Genomic DNA, 23,282 nt, shown 5'->3' with positions numbered 1-23,282 from the left:
GGTACTTTAACAACTGACTTTCTTACCAAGAATATTGGTTCTCCAAATGGTGAAAAATCCATCACATGCACTCTGACTGGTCTCATCCCACATTGCCGGGGTTTGTACAATTTGGGAGATACTCTCAAGTCCTGTCTGGTGCCATGACTTATAAGACCCTGGTGATAAGAAGACCAACGGTGACTAAAGTGGATTAGGTACGAGGCTGGATAAAGCGGTTATTCTTGAAACAATTAAAACAGCATCACAATCAAAGCAAACAATACGTTAACAGGCAGCCAGGAAAGGAGAATGAGTTACAGACAAGATTTAAACTATTACTTACCACGTCTGTGCCAACAATGAAGTGACCAGGATCTGAAGGAAGAAACTTCACACTGAGGGTTTGTGCGGCCCCCCAGAACTCATAGCCTTTATGGGAAAGGCTGGAAAGAAACGGAAAGATGAACAGATGAACTGAGGTGGCAGGGACGATGCCACTTAATGCATTCAGTCCTCGCCACGTGCCCGCAGAGGAACAGGTGATCCCACGCTTCCTCTGCAGTTCTTGACTGTCTTTCTCCGTTTCTTGGTATGTTCCCTAGGCGCTAGACAACTTCTCCAGCTCTGGTCCCTCGTTCGCTGATTCTTTCTTCAGCTCGGTCTCATCCACCTAACCATTCACTGACTCTTAAATTTCAGGGATGATAGTTTCTTTCCAGAAATGCCTTTTAGATTGTACCATCATCTCAAGTTCTTGCTGTGCTAACCCTATTTGTTAGGCCATGGTAGATCTTTTCTCATGCTGACAGTTTTTGCAATTTTTCTCTGTGAACTGCATCCTCTGAGAGCCCCGGAAGCCCAGCTCATGGAAGCATCGCCCCCGCAGGGGGAAGGGCTGACGACGCGGACTCCATCTTGTGCACATCCTCTCTCGGGGCTACATGTTCTGGGCCCCTTGGAGATGAAGATACGTACCCTAGAAATGACCACTAAGGCCAGGGTTGGGGGAGGCTTGCTTTGGCTATCCACAGATTTGTTAAAGATGACACAGGGTCTCCCCTTCCTGGTGCACCAGGAGATCGAATTAAAGGTTAGCTTGCAATTAGGTGCGTACAAACTCTCCGAGATGCACGCGCACCCCCTGACCTCACCACTATGCCTTTCCGCACATCCCTCACTCTACATAAGCCGTGGACTCAGGTCTGAACCTCGCAGAGAATAGCTGTGCAGCTCTGGATTGTCCCTGGCTCAATCCTCCCTCTTAGTTAAGTTACCCTGGATAAAATGCTGTGTAAACTCGATGGAGTCGCCTGCTTTGTTTCCTAGTCTCAAAGCGCCTTCTCAGTGTCAGGGGACAGTCCCTCCTCCTCCACCTTCTGACACCGCCCACCAGGCAGCTGTCCCAGGGCCTTGATGCTGAGCCACTGGTCTGAGACTCTGACGCTGCCTTCTCGGTTGGGGACCCCAGCCCAGACCCAGAGCTTGGGGTTCTAGGTCTTCCATGGTCCCTGTCTCCCCTGGGCTGGGGTGAGGCCTCCTGAGTTTCTCTCTCACCGAAGGGGCCGTGAGTTCCAGAGTCCTGCACAGGGCTCTCAATTCCAGCTGCCAGCCTCAGGCAAGCCTGATGCATCACTGGCTTGAGCCCCGCACAGCCAAGAGGCCTACGACAGCCTCACCCGATACCTTGGCCTCCACACCACACAAAATCTTGCACACTTACTCCAAGCTCCATTCCTGTCCTGGCACTGTCCTCTTCTTCTTTGGAAAAACTCTCTTTACTTTATTGTTAGTTTAACTCTATACAGCATATGTGTCTGTAACAGGAAAGGACCCACGGCCCCTCCTTCCACCATGTCGCCAGAGTCAGAAGTCAGGACTCTGGCCACTCTCTCCCACACCCACATCCAGGATATGCAAACGTCACCTGTCAGCCAAGGACTCCCAAGTCCGTGCCTCTAACCGAGATCCCTGCGGTGGAGCTGGCCACCTCCTGGTCATCTCCACAAACACCACGAGCCCAGCCCACCCTAGGCGGTGACCAGATCCTGCCCCCTTCCTTCATCTGGTGTGTGATACCCAGCAGCTGAGACAGACACCTGGTGAGAGGCAGTTCCTTGAACCTGTCAGTCACCAGGTTTCTTCAGTTCTACCCCTTTAACAGAAATCAGCCCTTCCGTATGCACAATGGCCGCCCCGCTTCACACTCTCATCTTTGTTATCAACCCTGCGACAGCCTCCTGACAATCTCCTCACCTCCAGTCTCCCTTCCTCTGTCCGATCTCACACTGCTGCCAAGTCGATCGTGCCAGATCACAAATAGGACAGGCTGCTTATTCGCTGCCCTAAAATCCTGTACCGGCTCCCTACCTCCTGCAAGAGAACAGTCTCGACCCTTCAGCACAGCAAACACTCTGAGGCCGGGCCAGGGACTCGTCCCCATCTCCGCATTTCCCCCAGCAGCAACCTACCAGCAGCTTCCTAAACGTGTCTGGTGCTCATGCCTCTGGGCCTCCCACACACCCTCTCCCTCTGATCGAGCAAGCTCACGGTCATCCTTCCATCTCAGAGGACCCCTCCCCAACTCCTGGGGAGGTTCAGGGAGGGGCCAAGGGCCTGAGACAAGCCCAGAACCAATCAAGAACCTGGGGTTGGTTCTACAAGGTACTAGGGGACTTTTTTAAATGTAACTGATTCCCTGTAATAATTATATTCAAACCGATTATATTCAAGCCGATCTGCAATCTCAGAGTGTATACAAATTGATTAACACAACCCAGAGGTGTCTGGCTGATGATGAAGAATCAGGCTAATATAAAAAATTTTTCAAGGGTAAGTCATATGCTGATAGCCTCCAACTGCAGTAATTGACAAGAAAAAAGAGGCCTGGGAAACAAATCAACGTGGAATACAGAAATACCACAAAGAATACTTGTCTACTGAATAAGAATTTTTATGTCACCTTAAGTTATAGCAGTAAAAGCAGAAATCAAAATTTCTCAAAAAAAAATTTCATATTGGTGTTTCTGGTTCCTGAAACTTACCTATTTAACTTCAGAGTTGTATTAAAACTGGATGAAAAACAGTCAAATAGTACCGACTTATAAGATAGAAATTATTATTCTTTTTAAAGATTATTTGTTTTGAGAGAGAGAGAGAGAGAGTTTGGAGGAAGGGTAGAGAGGAAGGGAAAGGGAATCCCAAGCAGGCTCTGCACTGTCAGTGCACAGTCTGACTCAGGGCTTGATCTCATGACCGTGAGATCGTGACCTGGGCCGAAATCAAGACTCAAATGCTTAACCAACTGAGCCACCCAGGCTCCCCTAAGATAGAAATTATTGTAATCAAAGAAAAAAATTTAGCTCTATACCTGGTAACCGTGTTTATTACACTGACTCATTAATATTAAACTAATTAGCAAACAAACTATTTAGCAAAAATACTATGTGAAAAGTTGCATTTTTCAATGCAAACCTGACCATGCGTTTACTTTATGTGCAACTCCCTAATGTTATTTCCTTCTGCAGAAGAGGTTTTCGTGAGACAAAGGCAGTGTTCTAACTCAAGGTGACACGGTCTTACCCGTCGCTCAGCTGAATCGTGGCGCTGTGCACCAATTTTATCCTCCCTCCAGGTATTAAACCTAAAGATAGGAAAACCATAAATAAATGTACCTCTTAATACAAGTTAAACCAAAATCCAATTACAGTTGCCTCGAATCATTTTTCATGGCTTAAATATCTGTGTTAGGAAGTTAACATCAAAACGTGGGCCCATGAAGAGTATTCCCTCCATAATGCAGCCGAGGCTCCTGTACTGCCTTATGAGAAAAGGGCTGGTGGAACCAATCAGGAAGCCTTTACATTTTTAGATTTGATAGCATAAAACAATGGCAGGACACTAAGCAAAACAAAAGCAAAACCAAAAAACCCTGAAGTTCCCAACAGCAATACTTAGCTGCAAATGCGCACCGGTGGTCTCACGCTCCTCAGGAGCACCCAGCACAAATGCACAGCACACCTGAAGGCCACCTCTCTGCTGCGGGATGCACAGGGGCACCCGCTCTTCAGTGTCCGCACCCCCTTCCCCGCACCAGAACTTCCCCGGACTCCCAAAGCACTTATGGCCACAACTCGGACCCCTCAGCCATTCACTGGCTTTGCCTCCACCTGTTTCCAATATCCTCCCCCTCTTTTGTAATTATTGCAAAGGAGGTAACTAAAACCTGATGCATATTGAAACCCAAATTCTGGGCAAGGTACTGGCTAGAACCCAGGGAGTGTATAAACCCTAACTATACAGATAAGTTCAACTTACAACAAAAAGGGCGACTGTAATTACGTATGATGGGTTCTGCCACAGTTCCAACTCTGCTGCAAGAATGTTCACGTTGCTGTCACAGACTTGAAAATGACCTCCATTTTCTCCAGCACGCTGTCCTCTTACAAGAACTCCAGGCCTGAGAGTCTCAGCCCAAATGTGACCTCCCCTGGGAAGACGTCCCTGACCTGGATGCTCGGCCCCTGAGGAGCACTTCTGATCTAGCAGTCACATCAGCGACCGCTGTGGTTTGCATGCCAGCCTCCCCAGGAGACTACACTCCCGGGGGCAGAGCCAGTGGCCTGTCCCCTTGCTTCCCTGGCACCCAAAACAGGACCGAGCCTGTTCAGAGAACTTTCATCGACGGACGAAGGAAAGATGGCAAAGGCTTAGTGCTAACCATGATCTGAGTTCTCCAACCAGCCACTACTGTCATGCACACAGAAGAGCTGGGAGCCACCCCAAGCATACGGACACCTATGGCCAGAGCCTTTCCAGCTTTTCCTAAAAGCAAAGTTGAAACGTGGTCAGGGTTTGGGTTAGGGTCCTACAGACAGAGGGAGTCTTTCTATAGCAACATTTAGCTATGAAATACATACTGTCCTGCGATAACTTTGGTGTGACTTCCATGTTCCTATGAAGTATTTTCATTCCAGACGATCTTGTCTCCACAGAAAGATTATGAACGAACTACGGGCGGAGACTCTCTAATCCTTACTACCCTCCAAAATTCCTAAAAAAGGCCCTGGTCATAGCACAAGTGAGCAACACAGACAGCCTGAAGCTGTGCTCCCCAGGCTGCAGCGCTCTTGGGTCAGGGCAGAGGCCTGGGTGAGCCCAGCCAGGGGTCCGGCCCCAAGGTGAATCCATGCTAAAAAGGGGAGGACCACCTCCCCTCTAGAGCTGTCCCACTCTAACGTTCCGAGACTCTGTGAACCACCCAAAGGTCTCACACAGGCTCAGTATAATGGTTTCGTAATAAGCAGAGAGGCTGCTATAAGAAAACACTGAGAGAAACGTTTACTCTGCCTCAAAATGTTTACCAGTGAAATCAGTGAAGCGATTCCGCCTTGTTCTTAAGGAAGCCAGAGCCCGCGGTAACTTCCAAGGACCGCCTGTGACACTGACCAGGAAGCCTGCAGCACCAGCTGCGCTGACACAGGACAGTGGGAAGAAGATGAGGGTCGGACCCCTGACAGACGGGGTGAGGGGGCCGGCCACTGGGAAGCAGGCGGGGGAGCTAATGATGTGAAGAGAGCGGCCAGGAGCACGAGGCTCCACTGTCCCCTGGTCCCCGGTCCCCGAGCCTCGCTGGAACTGAAAAACAGACGCCACAGCATCGAAAACAGCAAACTGCCACCGATGAGCCCACTTCTGAGCCAGACCAGGGACCAGGACTCCTCAGTTTCCTAGCCCTGCTTACAGGTGCTGCTTGCCACCAGAAACTAAGCCAGATGCCAGAAGCCACAAGCTCCAAACAAGCCCCCAAGGCCCGGTTTTTGACCGGTCTGCTCCAGTTCAGACTCCATGCTAACCCTCCAGCACAAAAAAAGGAAGTTCAGCTGTGAGAACCAGACCAAACCAGTCTGAGCCAAGATGGACCCCAGCGATGACCCTTCAGGACTCTCCTCTCATTGGGATGCTAAAAGCCACACCCAGGGGTGGGGTTTAACATGCTAATTAGACACACGGTGTAGGAAGAAGCACTAAGCATGACCTGTAAGTGCACAAGCCCCCATACACAACCCCACCCGCCCCCCTCCCTTCCCGCCTGTCCAGACCGCACCCTTTTCCCACCAAAGTTTCTTTGAAGTTCTTGCCAGCCCCTCCTGGGGAGCCAGCCTGAGGACGCTTTGTTCACACACCTCCTTCTTGGAGCACAGGCCCCAGTACAGCCTTGCCTGGGACTCCTGGGGGGCCTCTCGTCCGGTTCTCCTGCGCAGCGAGCCCAAGGCTGGCTCAGTAAATGCTGCGGCTCCCCAGGCACCAGGCCGAGCCCTCCACCCACGCCGGGCTCTGAGAGCCCCTGGGGAGTCGTACCGAGGGGACTGACGTGTCAAAACCAAAGGTAAGACGGCCTGAATGTGCACTCAAGGACTGAGACTCCTGAGTGAACGGAAGGGGCACAGAGAACAGAGCAGAACGACACAGGCGGAGACAGAAATGAGAACATCGTCAGCTGCAAGCACTATCGCTTAATCACACCGAGGGGCCGATCCGCTGGCCCACAAGGTCATGCGATACAGAACGCTAACGTTCCTTTTTCAGGCAGCGAAGTACTTATTTTTCAAAGTGGCTGCCAGTACCTTTCTTTAATCTCCACTCATTCTAGAAAACATTGACTAAAATGAGTTTTTGTATTTCATAGTTACCTAAGTCACTTAGTGAGCCTGCGAGATCTGCCTTCGGTAGTTCAACCACCACCTGCAAACAGAGCGTGGAAATGAGTGTCCGGGCGCCCGGGTGCAACCTAAGCACAGAGCCGCTCCAATCAAGACAGCGTGCGGCATTCGGTGCTGAATACGGACCTGCTCCAGACAAGACTGCTCACTGCCTTGCGAACTGGTATTTAAATGTCGGGAATCCCTTTCTTTGACCTGTTTTCACTTCTCCTCACTCACACTGGCCAGCGGCGCGGCCCCCAAGACCGCGTCCCCCATGAACTCCTGTCGGAGGCGCCCAGCCAATCCAGCCGGACCCTCGGTTTTCCCGTCCTAGACAGGCACGTGGCCGTCCGACACTAGGCACGTAGCACCCCCCGGACTCCCACGTAAACTAGCGGCTCAGAGAGCCTGTGCACGCAGTTGGTGCTGCCCTGCATGCGTCCTGGGCACGTCCTACTCACCCACACGTTGAGAACCCCACTCTCCTCCAGGGAAGCAACGTGGAACGACAAACCTGACATTTCTAGTGGAAACAGAAACAGAGAAATGGCTTGTGAACAAGGACACCACATTTCGTAACTTGATGCAAGGGTTTTGTGGAGGTAAAAGATCACATACCTTCTTGGGTAGAAAAGGGGGAAAGCACAAAACTCTGTTTTTTGTAGACAGACGTGGAGATGGGTTCTACGGCTTGAACAGGACCGCGGTGGTTTACTGAAGTCAGGAGGCCGTCTAGGGTTTAAAGCACACAGGACCACATGTGAATAGTAAGTCACAAAAGGACAACAGATGTTATGTGGGGTCACAGCCTCCACCAATACCACAAAACCACAAGTAAGATGATGTGTGGGCCCTGCTTCTGGCACTACCATGAGGCATCACAGACCTCAAAACACCTGTAAGGAGGGAGAGGGGGACGGATTCCAACCAGCCGCAGCGTCTCTGCGGGGCTACAGGCGCGGAGGGCAGGCGTGAGGTTAAGACACTGAGAGGGGGTCAAAGGCAGACAGAAACCAGACAAAAGCGCCCGCAGAGAGTAAATCTAACTGCCCGGGCAGGGCCTGGGGGGCCACACCCCAGCCGCAGGGACGGGCAGAGTGGAAAGTGAAGCCCCACAGGAGGGATGAGCCACAGCAGCACAGGGAGCAGGGACACTCTCCGGCCCTACCCAGAGCGCACCACCCAGTAAAGAAAGGACACTTCACACGCTAACGGAATGAAGTTCCTTTGACCTAGAGTATCCATCTACCGGATGTGCAAGAGTAAGAAAAAATCAAGACAAACTCCACTGAGAACTGCTGTAAGAAGAAAATACAAGTGCAAATCAAAGCATTTGAGCAGATGAAAATTTTCTCACCCCCAAACGAGCACTGAACAGAAGCCCAGAGTTCAACAGTCCATGTGGCAGCGTATCGCTTCAAAAAGCTTTTGGAAATGTACTTAAAGTAAGCAAGCAAATGAACAAAAACACCTGAAATCAGAAACCCAGGATAGAAATGGATAGAAAATAGCAAGAAATTGGGGCACCTGGGTGGCTCAGTCGGCTAAGCGTCAGCCTTCAGCTCAAGGCATGAACTAGCGGTTCGCGAGTTCAAGTCCCACGTCGGGCTCTATGCTGACAGCTCAGAGCCTGGAGCCCTCTTCAAGTTCTGTGTCTCCCTCTCTCTCTGCCCCTCCCCTGCTTATGCTCTGTCTCTGTCTCTGTCTCTCTCTCTAAAAAATAAATATTAAAAAAAGGAAAAAAGAAAGAAATGGCAAAAAATAAGATGGGAGCTGGGGTGAGGAACGGACAAGGTTCCAGTTCACGGAGCTTGAGGAAGGCGGTGGCCTATGCACTGGGGGGACCGCATGCTGGGGGGAGCTGTGCACTAGGGGACGACACTGGAAGGGGGCTGTGCACTAAACAGATGCCAGCTGGGGGTGGGGAAAATGCCGGAGAGGAGCACACTGGCAGGGTCACATGCCGGGGGGCTGTACAGTAGGGGGCCACACTGGGAGGGGGTTGTGCACTGGGTAGGATGTATACTAGGGGGCCACACTGCAGAGGCACACATTGGAGGGGCCTGCAGGAGGACGACACTGGGAGGGGCCATGCTGGGGCGAGGGGGTGGCATGCACAGCCTGGCTCAGAAGCTCCGTGGTTCTCCCAGCACTGGGAGCTTAGTGAAACTTGGCTGGTTCCAGTGACAATATTTAGCTGGCAGAAGAAAATGAAGGAGGTGTTTTAATAGAGTAACATCTCTGTATATAGTTTAAATTTTTTTTTAATTTTTTTTTTTTTTTGACAGAGAGAGAGACAGAGGAGGGCAGGGACAGAGAGAGAGGGAGACACAGACTCCAGGTGCCCTGCCTGCATATATTTTAAAAACTAGAGTTCAGGGGGCACCTGGGTGGCTCAGTCGGTTAAGCGTCTGACTTTGGTCAGGTCATGATCTCACCGTCTATGAGTTAGAGCCCCACGTCGGCTCTGTGCAGATAGCTCAGAGCCTGAAGCCTGCTTCGGATTCTGTGTCTCCCTCTCTCTCTGCCCCTCCCCTGCTCATGCTCTGTCTCCCTCACTCTCAGGGATGAATAGATGTTAAAATAAAATTAAAAAAACATATAGTTCAGTGTTTAGAACATGGTGAATTCAAATGTTAATTAGTAACATTGAGAGCAATTAGAAAAAAATGCACATTTTTAAAAGCTAACTTTTGTAACAGCATCAAACCCATAAGGTACCTATAACTCAAACATTCTCAACAGCAGCAACATTGCCACCAAAGAGGCAAAAATTGGTTGTCGGGGGACCAAACAACATTTTGCATGCATTACGAAAATGAATAAAGGGACTGCGGAGGCCAGGAGGGGAGGCTGGAAGGGGGAGCCCACCACTCAGTGTCAATCACGGAACAACCACTGGTTACAGACCCAACATCAGAACCCTCCACAGACAGAACCCCAGGCACGGGCCCCACCAGGGGCAAGTGTGCACTGTGGCTCCTACAGGAAACCCACCACTCCTACAGCTCAGCCAGTGAGACCCCTCATCGCCCTGAACCCCTGCTTTCCTCCAACGGGCTTCCCTTCAAAACGACCCTCCCAACTTCCTCCTTCTCCATAAAATAACGTGCTTCTCCTCTGTTGGACTTGCCCATGGTTCTGCCGTGGCATGCTTGTCCTAGACTGCAACTCTCTGCCATTCCCAAATAAACCCATCTTTTACTGGTAAAATAACCAGTAAACGGTATAAAACACAGTTATGCGTATACTATGTAAACAGATATGCAGCATGTGTCGTATTAAACTCTCATGGAGGGAGACTGGGAACAGAAAGTTTAAAGGTCACTTGGTAAGAAATGAGAAGACGAGCCACAGCCTGGGAAAAATACCAGCAAAGACACCCCTGATAAAGGACCGTTACCCCCAAAAAACCCCAAACCAAACAAAACCAAAAAACCAAAAACAAACAAACAAACAAACAAACACTCTTAAAACTCAACAAGAAGGCAACAAATCACTGTTAAAAATGTACGAAACACCTGAAAGGACACGTCCCTGAAGAAGACACACCGTGGCAGAAAAGACTACGAAAGTTTCCATTTGTCATATATCATCGGGAAACGCACATTAAAACCACAATGAGACACGACTACACACCCATCTGAATGGCTAAAAATCTGGTAGCACGGTGGGCACCTGGTCCAAGCAGCGTGGTACAGGCCCCTTGATGCACGCTCTATGCACAGTCGCCAACAACTGGAATTAACCAAATGCTCATCACCCGGTGGGCGAGTCAACAACATGGTACACGCAGTGGAGGAGTGAGCTGCTGGTGTACAGAGCAGCACCACGACCCATACATGCAGGATGCTAAGTGAAAGAAGCCAGACTCAAGGATCTGCATGCGCATGATTCCATTTATTTGACATCCGGAAAAAGGAGAACTATGGAGACAGAAAACTGATTAGTGGCTGGTGGGAAAGGGGAGATGGGAAACCAAGTGCAGGTGGAGTACAGGGCAGGAACAGAAAGAAAGACACATTGAAGACAATGGGGTCTGAGCGCAGGCCCTGCCACGAAGTTAGTGTGACCGGGGACAAGCTTCTGCTCCCCCTGAGCAGAGGGGAAGCAAGCCAAGACAGGCATTAAGCAATCAATGTCTGCAAAATGACACCAGGGCTACTGAGGAAGCCCCAGAACACAGAGTGTCTACCAAGGCTTGGTGGTTATGGTGGTCAAGTATGGTGGTGGTTGTGGTGATTGGTTGCTGTGCTGGTTGGTTGTGGCACTTGGTTATTGTGGGTGGTTGTGGGGGGTGGTTGTGGGGGGTGGTTGTAGTAGTTGGTTGGTGTGGTTGTGGTAGTTGGTTGTGGTGGTTGGCTGTGGTGGCTGGTTGTGATAGTTGGTTGTTGTGGTGGGTGGGTGTCTGTTATGATGGTTGAGGTGGTTGGTTGTGATGGTTGGTGGTGGTAGTCGGTTGTTGTGGTGGGCAGTTGTGGTGGTTGGTTGTGGTAGTTGGTTATTGTGGGTGGCTGGGGTGAGTAGTTATGGTAGTTGGTTGTGGTGGTTGGCTGTGGTGGTTGGTTGTGATGGTTGGTGGTGGTAGTCGGTTGTGGTGGGCGGTTGTGGTGGTGGTTGTGATGGTTGGCTGTTGTGGTGAGTGGCTGTGGTCGTTTTTTGTGGTGGGTGGCTGTGGTGGTTGGCTGGGGTGGTTGGCTGTGGCTGCAATGGCATGGCAGGAAGGATTCCTGTTAATCTAAAGATCTTGGCAGATGCAGATGTTCAGGATTCTTTCATCCCCCAAGAAGTGAATAACTTGCCATGTACTTCAAGCATTAGGGGGGTTAACTAAGCCATGGAACACACACATACCAACATGCCTTAAGCTAATTTAAAACTAAAAGTTATTTCATTGAGAACTGGAATCCAGAAATTAACATGAAACAGCATTCCAATCTTGTTGGCCACCAGCTAAGCAGGGCCTAGGTGGATCTTTGTTTTTACTATTTGCCAAATGCCTCTTTTGCTTGTAGGTCAGACCCCACCCCCTGGGGCAATCTGAATGAATAAATTCAAACAAACTACAGATGTTCCTAAAATCTGTCACGGCTTTTCTAGAAGACACCGGACAGGCAGGTGGGTGTCACTGACCAGTAGAAAACGTTGCTGTCCTGAACGTCCAGAAGCAGTCACCCAGCTTCACATAGTGATGTATTCTGGAGTCTTCTCGTAGGTCCCACACGAGGACTGAGCCGTGCACTGTTCCGGCAAACAGTAAAAAGGCTTTAAAAGGGCTAAAGCAGCAACACGTGACCTGGGATGACACACACAGAAAGCCGGAGTCTGAAAACATGAGGCCACGGTCACAGAAGCACCAGCCCTCTCCATTTCCCATGCTGCCCCCGGGAACCCTCCACCTGGAAGCTGGGGTTCACGGTAGTAGGCGTGAGTCCGCATCAGCGCCAGGTGGAAAGCGGGGAGGATGAGCCACCCTCGCAGGACTGGGGGGCACAGACACGGGGGCCTCGCACACAACTGGGCACCACAACCCCTCTCCATTCAACCCAAGTAGCCGGGCCCAGGATGGCAAAGCTCTCTTTCGTCATTTTATTTGTAACCTATATTAAAAAACCTGCCTTTCGAGCCCCGAAACCTGACACCTATAAGTTAGTCTTTCCGCCAGCCTTGGTGAGAATTGAGGACTCTGAGCTCAAGGAGCAGATGAACAGGAAAATGCAAAAGGGCGGCTCTCCCACTGTACCCGTGTGGAGCTCGGCCACAGCCCTGGTGATGAGGGGCTGGGAGAGGCAGGAGACTGAAGACTCCAAAAACCTTAAGCCCGTTAAGAAACCCCTAAAATATCCATGACTCAAACAGTGCAAGCCAAAACAGGACACTTTTGGGGTCCCAGAGCCATGCCGAGGGTGGCCGGCATCTTCATCCCCAATGGAAGGCCGTGATAACCCTGGATCTCTTCAGTCTGAGTTGATCCTTTAAGAGTTTCTAGAGTCAAAACAGACACGTGCACGCGTCCCGTCACACCTGCACATAGCTAAGGATGGCCAGGGAGAGAAAGAAATGACCTTGAACGTCCCCGTAGTCCTGTGTTGCTGTCCCCCTGACACCCCGCCCCTCCTCTCATTCAAACCTACAACTTCCGGAGCTGTACCTCTGACTCACATATCAGGACCTTCTGCGGCCCTGAAGGCTGCCAGATATCCCACACACACAGCACGTATCTGCCATCCAGCGCGGGATCAAACGCTGCTCCAGGCGGCCCGTGGACAGATACCACTGTCTGCCTCTGCACCCGAGAGGCACATAAGCAGGACACTTTCCGACCTGGGGGGAAAAATGAGAAAAGTACTTCTGCATTTTAGTGTCTTCCAGAATCCATGTTCAATTAACACACTTAAAAATATTCAAATAGGGGCACCAGGGTGGCTCAGTCGCTTACGCGCCCAGCTCTTGATATCGGCTCAGGTCACGAACCCACAGTCATAAGATCGAGCCCACATCCGGCTCCACACTGAGCGTGAGGCCTGCTTGGGATTCTCTCACTCCCTCTCTCTCTCTCTCTCTCTCTCTCTCTCTGGCCCTCTGCTGCTCCTGCACTAGACTCTCTCTCCCTCTCTCAAAATAAACACTTTTTTTAGAAATATTCAAATAAATTCCCCCTTAATGAAGAAACAAACATAATCCTCTCAAAGCTGCTGCGCCTGAAATCTGGGTTTTAACAAGTGGCCACAGCTCTTCCTGAAAAAGGCTCAAGTGGGCCTCAAGGTTTTACTAACGTTCGGTGCAGGCCACGCTTTATCTACTAGCTACTCCCAGAGAACCACGTCACCCGGAGGTGACCTAGAGTCAGGTCACCTCAGTGGGTCCCTTTCATGCCTTGCTGAGACTCTTGGCGCGTGTGGCTTTCACACAGCAAGGCCATTCCACACCAGCCGGCCCGGACACTCCCTCTCCTCCCAGCTGTGTTTTCCCTCCCCCTGTGACGAGTCACATTCACTTTTTCTCCAGCTTTTGTCTGTGTGACCTGCCCCCCCGCCCCCCGCCCCTGGAGGGCAGGACTTCCGTCCACTTAGATGAAAGAAAGTGCAGGCCAGTGTTGGCCACATCATTCTGTGGTGGGTGTGTGAACAGTGAGGACAGCACTGCCCGGATCCGTGAGGGGAACAGACTGGGGCATAATGTGACCAAGTCCCAGGTTCACAGGTGAGACAACTCCTCACTCTGTCAGACATCTGTCACCTAGTCCCATTTTCCTTCTGGTGTCTCAAAATCCATGCCACTGGAACACAAAACAAACAAGAAAAACCGCCACTGTTCACACGGCCAACTCGCACCCACCACACCAAGGGGCCCTGTCCTGTGAGAACAAACGTGCCTCATGGTCTCTCACAAAGGGTTCTAGATGCATGTATATAACCGGGTTATCAAGCTCCCTCTGTTTTTGTGAAGCTGCTGTCACTCACCAGCTCCCAGAAAAAGTACATCTTTCACTCCCATTTACTGGGATGCGGAGGGGTGTGGGAGTGTGAACATGCATGTTTTCAACACTGTAGATGCAGCGATTCACTATTCTTCCAGTAAAGTTAACTCTTACCTTTTAAAAACAAAAAACTCTAAAGAACATGAGTTGTTGTTTTCTTAACTAATAATTCCACTTTTGTTAATGTTAAATGCAAAGGAACAAACGTGAATCGAAATGTCTAAACAGCAGGCAAGACAGAAGAAACATCTAGATCAAGTGGCACCCAGGCTTCCCCCAGGCCTGGGAGCACCCGGTGAGGCCGGCCGCTGGGCTCCCCCAGTAAAACGTGGAGTTTCACTTGCTGTCAGCTAGAACTCTGAATACATTTTTATTCTTTCTACGAGGCACACGATTTCTGTGTAAGTATGGCACGATAAACAAACTATTTAATAAACCAAACGAATAGCCTTCCTCTCCCTCCTCACAAAGACCAGGACCAGGGTGGGGCCACCGCCTCACCAGCCGGAACCAAAGCAAAGAGGTGACCAGCTTAAGAAACAGAAATGTGGCCGTGCAAATGCAGCTTGTTTGAAGTCACTGAGACGGTCCCACGTGCATGGCGGCCGGGCGTCCTCTGCTCAGCACGTGGTGCCCCGGGGCCAGCGGAGGGCGCTCACTGAACACCCCCTCGTGCAGCTCCCCAGGGCCCCCCCCCACTCCAAGAAACCAAGAGAAGCCCAGGAACGGGACTGAAAAAGAAATACGATTTCGAACAAACACACAGAACCTCAGCTTCCACTTTTAACTATGGCACCACGCCCCCGCCCCGTCATCGCCTCCAGCGGGTGTCCATGTGACTCTAACGCACATTTACACGAAAACCGACCTCGCCCGTCAGAGTTCGCAGATGCCGAATCTAATCCCCATGACGCTAACACAGGATGCCACAGTAAAGACGGTTATTCCAGCAGAAACGCCGGGGATTGGGCTTAAAAGCGCGCGGAGGTCAGCCCCTTACTCTGGAGGAACGGCAGGCTGGTATTCAGCTGGGAGGCGCTGTCACTGATACGCAGGGCGCTGTCCTGTGCTGCGGGGCTCCAGCTGGGCTCCGCTGCCATACGGTCCTCTTCCAGCAAAACCGCAATCACCTTTCAGAGACAGTGAACGGTGTCTCGTGAACATTTCGAACGTATTCACTCTCACGAGAAAAAAACAAAACACACAAATCATAACGTTGTGCCTCCGTCTCTGAAAACAACTGTTTAACTCCAAGACGTCACGGAGACGAACAGAATGAAACTTCAAACTAGGTTGCCCTTTCTGAGCCATGACAGAAACTAACAGGTAAAGTTCCATCAATGTGAACTCCACAGGACAGCCGTTATTATTTAACGTTAGATGTCACTGTTTACAGTAAACACCGTGCTAAAAATAACAGGAGGAAAAAGGCTGGCCACCTCTGTTGTCTTGTCTAAGAAAGGGGTGTAAAGAATGTCGTACACACAGCACACTGACCTCCCAGGGCCCCGTGAGGACACACTGAGCAGGAAGTCAGCGGAACAGCTCTAACAGGTCACATGTAGGGTGATGACGGGAAAGGGAGACATGGCAGAGTCAGGAGACCTGACGGGACCAGCGGGGAGGAAGGAGAGCTGGGAGGGCCAGGCCGGCCCTGGCCCCTGACCCGGCCCGCTCTGTCCTCACTCACCCCTGCTCCAGCCCAAGCCCCCCGCTTCACCCTGCTCACAACGGCTCTCCTCGTAGCTCCCCGTGAACTCACCCTAAAATTTAAAATCACGTGGGGAGGATGATCGATCTCCCACAGCAAAGACTCTCCGTAACACGGCACGGGGAGGGAGTGACTACCATACGTCCAGATGGAAGATGGACACAGGCTTACTCCAAACCCACACTCGCTGCTGACACAGACACAGGAGACAACTAAGGAAATAGGAGTGACTTCCTTCCTGATGCTTCTGAGGAGTACTGCTATTGTAAGAGCCTCGTCCTGAAGCGAGTCCCCTGTGTGGGGACTGTGGCCTGCGTAGAAACGGCTGGGGGTGGGCGGGGTGAGGAGGGGCTCCCATGAGACCACCAGCCATGAGGTGACAACTAACAACGGACATGGGCTTCAACAGACCCTTCCCTTCATCTTTGTGTATATTTTGTAAATTTCCAAAATCAGTTGAAAAGTTATGAATTTACTAATTTCAAACACCCTAGTGTATGCCTTGACCATTTAATATTATTCGTTTGACAAATTAATATTACTATCTGTTTTTTAGTCTGTATTTATTTTAAAATGTAAGCAGCTGACATGCACGTGTGGGGCACGTGCCCGCGGGGGCCAGGGTGCGATGGACACAGGGCAGCGCGTACCTGGCAAGCGGCCCGAAGGAAGCGGGACAGCCTGGGCGTGTTGACCTTCGGGGCACCGGTGTCACAGGGATCTCCACTGCCACTCCCTAAAGAGACCAGGCTGTGCTGAACCAACCGACTACCATCATGTTTCACACGCCTTAGGGTTCAAAGAGTTGTTAGAAACGAAAGCTAAGAGCCCCGGAGGGAAAAGTCGAAGAATTTTACATTGCGTTCTCTAGATCGACCGCGGTTTTTTCAAACACAACTGCATCTTGTTTTACAGATAGTCTGTACGCAGGACCCTACTGAAATGCAGCAAGGAGAATAAAGGCATCAATGCAATCATTACATAAGTCTCATGTTCGGGTCCCCTCTTTTCTCTCCACACAGCTCAGCCGAGGAAAGCGGCGGCTGGGGCCCCAGCCGCAGGGTCACGTCCTGGGAAAGCAACTGTTACCAAGCAGGACGGCGTGTATCCTTTGGGCCTTCCCTCTGTACCAGGCGACGCGCCTGCAGACTGCACCTAATACATGAGGACAGGCTGGCCCCAACTTAAGAGCAGAAAGGGCCCCAAAGCCCATTTACAAGTGCTTGTTTGGAATGTGGACTCTCCCGATATTGAGGAATAAAAGTGTTATAAACCCCGGTCAAGACCCAGACTGGGCCTCCAGCTCCGCACTAAGGGTAGTGGTTCCCTAAAGCTTGTAGAGAAAACTGGGTGTTGCCCTTGTCACACACTAGCCACCCAACCCAAGAGAAAGGTCTAAGAAGAAAGGACAAGAAAGGTCATGAACACAATACCAACATTAATGTAAGGACACGGCCCTTTCAACGGTCAAGAGCAAAGGCTTGCTCACCCCCTGACACGGCCGTGCCCTCTCCCGGGTGCTGGCTCCACACTCCCTTGGTCTCTACCTCTTCGGTCTGGGTGTCTCTGTCAACATTATCTTCATTGTACTGAACATATGCCTTAACAAAAAGATACGCTGGAATTAGCACCACACCTCAACTTCAGAGCAATTTCTCATTACTGGAAAAAAATTAAAAATGGTAAAGTTAATAATGAGTCTTCTTGCTTTTCCCAAAAGTATCGAGACATAAATAACCATCTTGCAAAGACCACTTGGGTCTCAAATGTTTTAGAAAGTCACCCCAGACTGTCAGGGAGACCAGCGAAGGGTGCTGGAAGGGACGCAGAGTCCCCAGTCCTAGGAGGGAAGGGTGAGCACCAGCTGGAGGCAAGAACAGTGATGACGCGAAAGCTGCACATTAAAACCCTGGAGCTCAAGGTCCTGACCTCGTGGCTTCCGAGGCCTTGGGGCTGACAGACCCAGAGCCCGCGGCCCTCCTCCACCCCACCCCGGGAACCCCTAGACTCGACATGATGCATGCACACTGAGGGCACAGGCCTTCCCCAGACAGAGAAAGGCTGCCCCGAGTTTCCCACAAACCTCGGAGGGTCAGATGACCCCCCTCCCAGTCTGGGGAAGGAGTTCCCCCAAGGGTCGGAAGCACGACCCTCAGAGACCGCCCCGCAGCAGCCCCAGCCCCTCCCAGCTCCTCCCAGCCTGGAGAGACCAGTAACATCCAAACCCAAAGCAACCCGGGCGGTTCCAGCCCGGTTCCAGCGGGGAAGCTGATGGCTCTCCCACCTGGAGAGTGAACTTTCCTTTCAAGAAACTGCTCCGTGATGGCTGCTTCCCTCCCACCGTCCTTAGTCTTTATTCGAGCGCAGGTCCCCCCCACTTAAGTCTTCCAGCGGGAATCCAAGGGCTTGGACCTCTGTCCACACAACACAGACACTCCCTTATCCAGGGCAAAACAATTTAGCTTTGGTTTGGAAACAGTGCCCCCCGGGGGTACCTGGGGGGCTCTTCCGGTGGTTGAGTCTCAGACTCCTGATTTCAGGTCAGGTCATGATCTCAGGGTTCCTGCAATCGAGCCCCGAACTGGGCTCTGTGCCAACAGCATGGAGCCTGCTTGGGATTCTGTCTCTCTCTCTCTCTCTCTCTCTCTCTCTCCCTCCCTCTCTCTCTCTGCCCCTCCCCTGCTCACGCATGCATGTTCTCTCTCAAAAGAAATAAGTAAACTTAAAAAAAACAAAAAGAAAGTACTGCCACCTAGCACACCAACATCCTATCCTCTTAGAACCTACTGGCTCTACAAAACCAAACACAACTCGGGTTTCCAACAGGTACGTGCTTCGGCAAAGATCATTTTGTTCCTAATAGCTGTGAGACAAGGACGATGAGCAAAGAAGCTAAATACTCCACTGCAGGCCTAAGGGTCTGTGAGGCCAGCTTTCCGAGCTTCACCCCGTGACCTTCTTCCCACCACCCTGTGACAGATGGCGACAACACCCCAGACCCGCTGGCTGCTGACGCCATCGGGGACAGAAGGATAACCTAACACAGGCACCCACTCACTGCTGATGCCATCGGGGACAGAAGGATAACCTAACACAAGCACCACTCACTGCTGACGCCATCAGGGACAGAATGATAACCTAACACAAGCACCCACTCGCTGCTGACGCCATCGGAGACAGAATGATAACCTAACACAGGCACCTGCTCACTGCTGACGCCATCGGGGACAGAAGGAACCTAACACAAGCACCGCTCACTGCTGATGCCATCGGGGACAAAATGATAACCTAACACAAGCACCGCTCACTGCTGACACCACTGGGGACAGAAGGAACCTAACACTAGCACCGCTCACTGCTGACGCCATCGGGGACAGAAGGAACCTAACACAAGCACTGCTCACTGCTGACGCCATCGGGGACAGAACAAAAACCTAAGAGGTGATTCCTGACTTCAGACACTTTACAACCTTGCTGGGAGGTCGGACGGCTCTGTAACTAGTTGTGCGGTGTGGGTAGAGAGCTCCGGAATAAGAGAGAGGTACAGCGTAAGTCCTGAGGGAAGGAGTCCCCTAGAGAACAGACGCGGGCGATGAAGCACCCACAGGTAAATGAGAGGAAGGCCGACAGGGACGGAGGCCTGGCACCCGGAGACCTGCGTGGGAGGGCGGGTGGAACGCGACAGACGTAACGTTCTGCTGGACTTTAAATAAACCATCTGCGAGTCTGGGAGCGTGCCCCGTCCCACGTGGGCCACACACCCCTGCTCTGGAGCCCTGGGAACGCCTGCACGGGCTCCGGGTTGGTGAGAGCCACGTGACAAAGGGGTCCCTTCTTCCTCGAGTCCACCCCCTCCACACACCGCCCCCAAGCTCCAGCGTTCAAAGACGAGACACGGGGCGGCTCAAGTACACCTTAGTGTGCGCCACCTGCATTCCGTCACCCCGCGAATACGTCTTACACTAACCTGCTTGGTGTTTTTTCTCCCGAAGTTTCTGATATACATGTCATACTCATTTACTGGTGGTAGGTCCAAGAGAGAGAAAGTGAGTGAAAAATCCAAGTCAATGAGCCGAAGCAGTTTTGTACTGCGTGCCCTTCAAAATTGGAAACGAGACAAAAGTTAAATTGAATAGTATGCAAAGGGAAGGACAGAGAGAGTGCAAGGAACCTTATGATCAGATGCAGGTAGTTTTTGTGTGGGTGTGAGTCTGAGGTATTTAATAGTTGTTAAAAATAACATGGTCATGTGCATCAGCAATGCAAAAACAGAACGAACCAAATTTTGACTCTTCTAATTCAGTGCACCTGAGTGAACACAAAATAAAGTTACAATATGTGCACTCTAGAAATTTCACGGAGCAATTACTTTACTCCATGAATTGATGTCTCAACCAGAAGGGTTACATTCTGTGATGTCACCTGGGCTGTGGCCAGAGCACAGCTGGCCAGGTGTGTGCTGTCCTTTAGGCCACTCTTCCGAGATGACCAGACAGGACGTGGCCATGCATCACATGACCCGGCCCGTCGCCCCTCCTGCCCGGTGAGGCTGCCAAGACACTGCTGGCACATGGTTCCCTCTGGCCTCCTCCTTCCAGCCGCCCTAACGTGGCATGCCCAGGACCAGTCCCTGTCTTCACTGCTCACCCCAGTGGAACACGAGCTCGGCCTGGGCAGAGTTTCCTTTCTTTCCTTTCTGTGATTTCCACACAGGTGCTGCTCAGTCTGCAGGTGGTGAATGGTCCTCCACCACCTGGGCACCTTGCAAAGGAGATCTGCTCCTTTCTTCCTTGTGCACCCATTTTGGGCTTTGCCAGTAACTGCCACCTTTGCATAACCTTATTCTCTGACCACTGTCACCATCTTCCCAAATTATTGCCTCCAGTCCCCCATATTTAGTGTAATTTCTGAGCTTAAAAAATGCATGTGATATGTGTACACATGAGGTATCACGATATGGTAACGTCCCAGGACATGCTGCCTAATGTCAGGACCACGAAAACTAGGGGCAACCTGTACCCACTTAGGGCCCCTCCCTGACACACCCCTAACTCTAGAGCCTGTGACAATCACTATACAGAACTTGGAAATATTCATCTTCTTGCTTTGTAAGATATAGTTTTATCTTACCTTTATATCGATGCCTAAACATATATATACCTTTATATACACACACACACACACACACACACACACACATATACACACACACACACGTATATACAACCTTTATATAGATGCCTAAACATATATATACCTTTATACACACACATACACACACACACATATACACACACACACACGTATATACAACCTTTATATAGATGCCTAAACATATATATAACTTTATACACACACACACACACACACACACACATACACACACACACACGTATATACAACCTTTATATAGATGCCTAAACATATATATACCTTTATACACACACACACACACACACACACACATATACACACACACACACGTATATACAACCTTTATATAGATGCCTAAACATAAGAACACTGTGTGGTTCTGATTGTTTCTGAACTTATAAAAATTATTTTAAACCAGATGGAGCATCCAAGACTTGAATGAGATTAAAGGAAAAACAAACCCCAGCCATAGTGGCAAAAACTGGTTTTACTTACCTCAATAGGAGTTCCAAAATATGAGGACAACAAAAATGATGTGAAAACTTATTATTCATGATTTATTTGTTCATTCAGGAAAGTTTACTGAGCACCTACTAAGGCTTATGTACTGAGCTAGATAGTATGATGGATTTTAAACAGTTTTTAAAAACATATTTCATTTTTACATTTACTCCTAAATCATATTTGAGTTTAATATGATAGACTTGACTTGAGCCTACCTCCTCTGACTTTCATAAATTTCTGATTGTACAGATTCATAAATGTACGGTAATTATAAGCTTGGACTGTGACGTCTTGTGGTCCTGAGTTCAAAACTCAGCTCCACCACTCACCAGATGTCAACCTGGAGCCTCACTTTCCTCATCTGCAAAATGGGGCTGCAGGGGCGGAGCCAAGCAGTTACCACACGGGGAGCACAGTGCCTGAGGCACGGAAGGAAAGTCACACTCAGTACGTGTCACCAACCCTTCGTACCCTTAACCGTCCCAGCTTCCTCAGCTCCCTCATCCGAGGAGCTGACGCACTAGGCGACGGCCCTCGAGTGGGAGCGGCCCCCGGACAGGCAGAAGGGTCCGCCGCGTTCAGAGCATGCGCGACTGTGACCCTGTGGCGGCCAACCTAGGGCAAAGCCCCCAGGTGCCGCACGAGTAAACAGAGGGGCACACACTTAACTAGCAACATGGTGTCTGAACGTGGACGAGCGGAAATCTACAAATGTACCTAAAGTCTGTAGTGAAAGTAAGAAAGAAGGCCTCTATTTTTCTTTATGTTGAAGTACATTAAAATTCCATTAATACGCTTCACAAATTCCCAACACACCTACTTTTGCTTAAGGGCCTGAGTCCGACTCTTCTGTCGGCGTGAGGCTGTCGCAAAATCCATGAAAATTCCACAAACAGGGGCTCTGGAAGGGGAACTGTTTGCATCTAAACAAAAAAACAACAAAAAAAGCCATTTTGCACACCTGAAGTACTTGTTTCACACAGGACAGCTTCCCCGGCTTCAGAGACACTGGTTTCTCTACAAACCTGGGAGAACATTCTATACGTCTGCACTTGCCATCTCAGTTTTGCTACCTCTGCAGCAGGATGCAAAACAGCAGCATAAGAAGCACTCTGCCTAACTTTCGCTCGGACGACTAGATCATATTAACTGCTAATCATAACTAGTTGTATTAATTACTAATTATTACTTATTCTCTTTCAGTGACTTTAAAATATTTACTCCTACTTTTAAAATATTTATCATGTGGAGATACCACGAATTTTTGAGCTGCACACGTTTCTGATTTTGCACAGGAAATCCGAGAAAGAAGGGCTCACTTAGGAGTGTTCGAGACCGGTTCGGAGGGCCACATTCCTGAACCCGTCTCCCCGAGCTGGCCCTGGGCTCTGCTGCCCCCACCCTGAGCCTCCTGCTGACACGCTTTCCTTGCGGAAGGTCAAAGACAGTGGCCTCAGAAAACAAGCGCACGTGCTGCAGACGGGGAAAGGGGAGCAGGGCCGCGCCCAGGACTGGCGGTTCCTGCCTGAGCCCCCACAGGCTGACACGTGCTCACAGCCACCCGCAGGCTGCAGGCGCTGACCAGAGGCCGCGTGCAGCTGTTTTCCCCGAAGACGGCCCCTATCACACGTTACAGTCGCCTGGCATCGTCGTGGGAGCACGGGACACTCACACATCTGCCACCTAAGATTAGAAGAATTCCACCCACAAGGACCGCGCAGGCTCGGGCACCCACTGTCCCCGGAGACGG

At 50.6% G+C, this 23,282-nt stretch overlaps 1 protein-coding gene across 6 annotated transcripts in view; it reads right to left on the bottom strand.

The window, feature by feature from the left end:
- Positions 1 to 23,282, bottom strand: part of DYNC2I1 (dynein 2 intermediate chain 1) — a 68,060-nt gene that overhangs the window by 11,484 nt on the left and 33,294 nt on the right. For all 6 annotated transcript variants that reach the window (XM_045496354.1, XM_045496358.1, XM_045496355.1 and 3 more), the window contains 13 exons: positions 22,353 to 22,455; positions 19,842 to 19,971; positions 17,364 to 17,475; positions 16,525 to 16,610; positions 15,164 to 15,293; positions 12,835 to 13,007; positions 11,817 to 11,979; positions 7,302 to 7,415; positions 7,145 to 7,206; positions 6,672 to 6,723; positions 3,562 to 3,622; positions 326 to 425; positions 27 to 158 (listed from right to left, as the gene is read on the bottom strand). In XM_045496354.1, coding sequence (XP_045352310.1) covers positions 27 to 158; positions 326 to 425; positions 3,562 to 3,622; positions 6,672 to 6,723; positions 7,145 to 7,206; positions 7,302 to 7,415; positions 11,817 to 11,979; positions 12,835 to 13,007; positions 15,164 to 15,293; positions 16,525 to 16,610; positions 17,364 to 17,475; positions 19,842 to 19,971; positions 22,353 to 22,455 — 1,418 coding nt within the window. The remainder of the gene's footprint in view (positions 1 to 26; positions 159 to 325; positions 426 to 3,561; positions 3,623 to 6,671; positions 6,724 to 7,144; positions 7,207 to 7,301; positions 7,416 to 11,816; positions 11,980 to 12,834; positions 13,008 to 15,163; positions 15,294 to 16,524; positions 16,611 to 17,363; positions 17,476 to 19,841; positions 19,972 to 22,352; positions 22,456 to 23,282) is intronic.

Source organism: Leopardus geoffroyi, chromosome A2 (assembly GCF_018350155.1).
Source record: "Leopardus geoffroyi isolate Oge1 chromosome A2, O.geoffroyi_Oge1_pat1.0, whole genome shotgun sequence".
In the NCBI taxonomy this organism is placed as follows: domain Eukaryota; kingdom Metazoa; phylum Chordata; class Mammalia; order Carnivora; family Felidae; genus Leopardus; species Leopardus geoffroyi.
The sequence above is the reverse complement of the archived record's forward strand: the minus strand, read 5'-3'. Positions and strand labels throughout refer to the sequence as shown.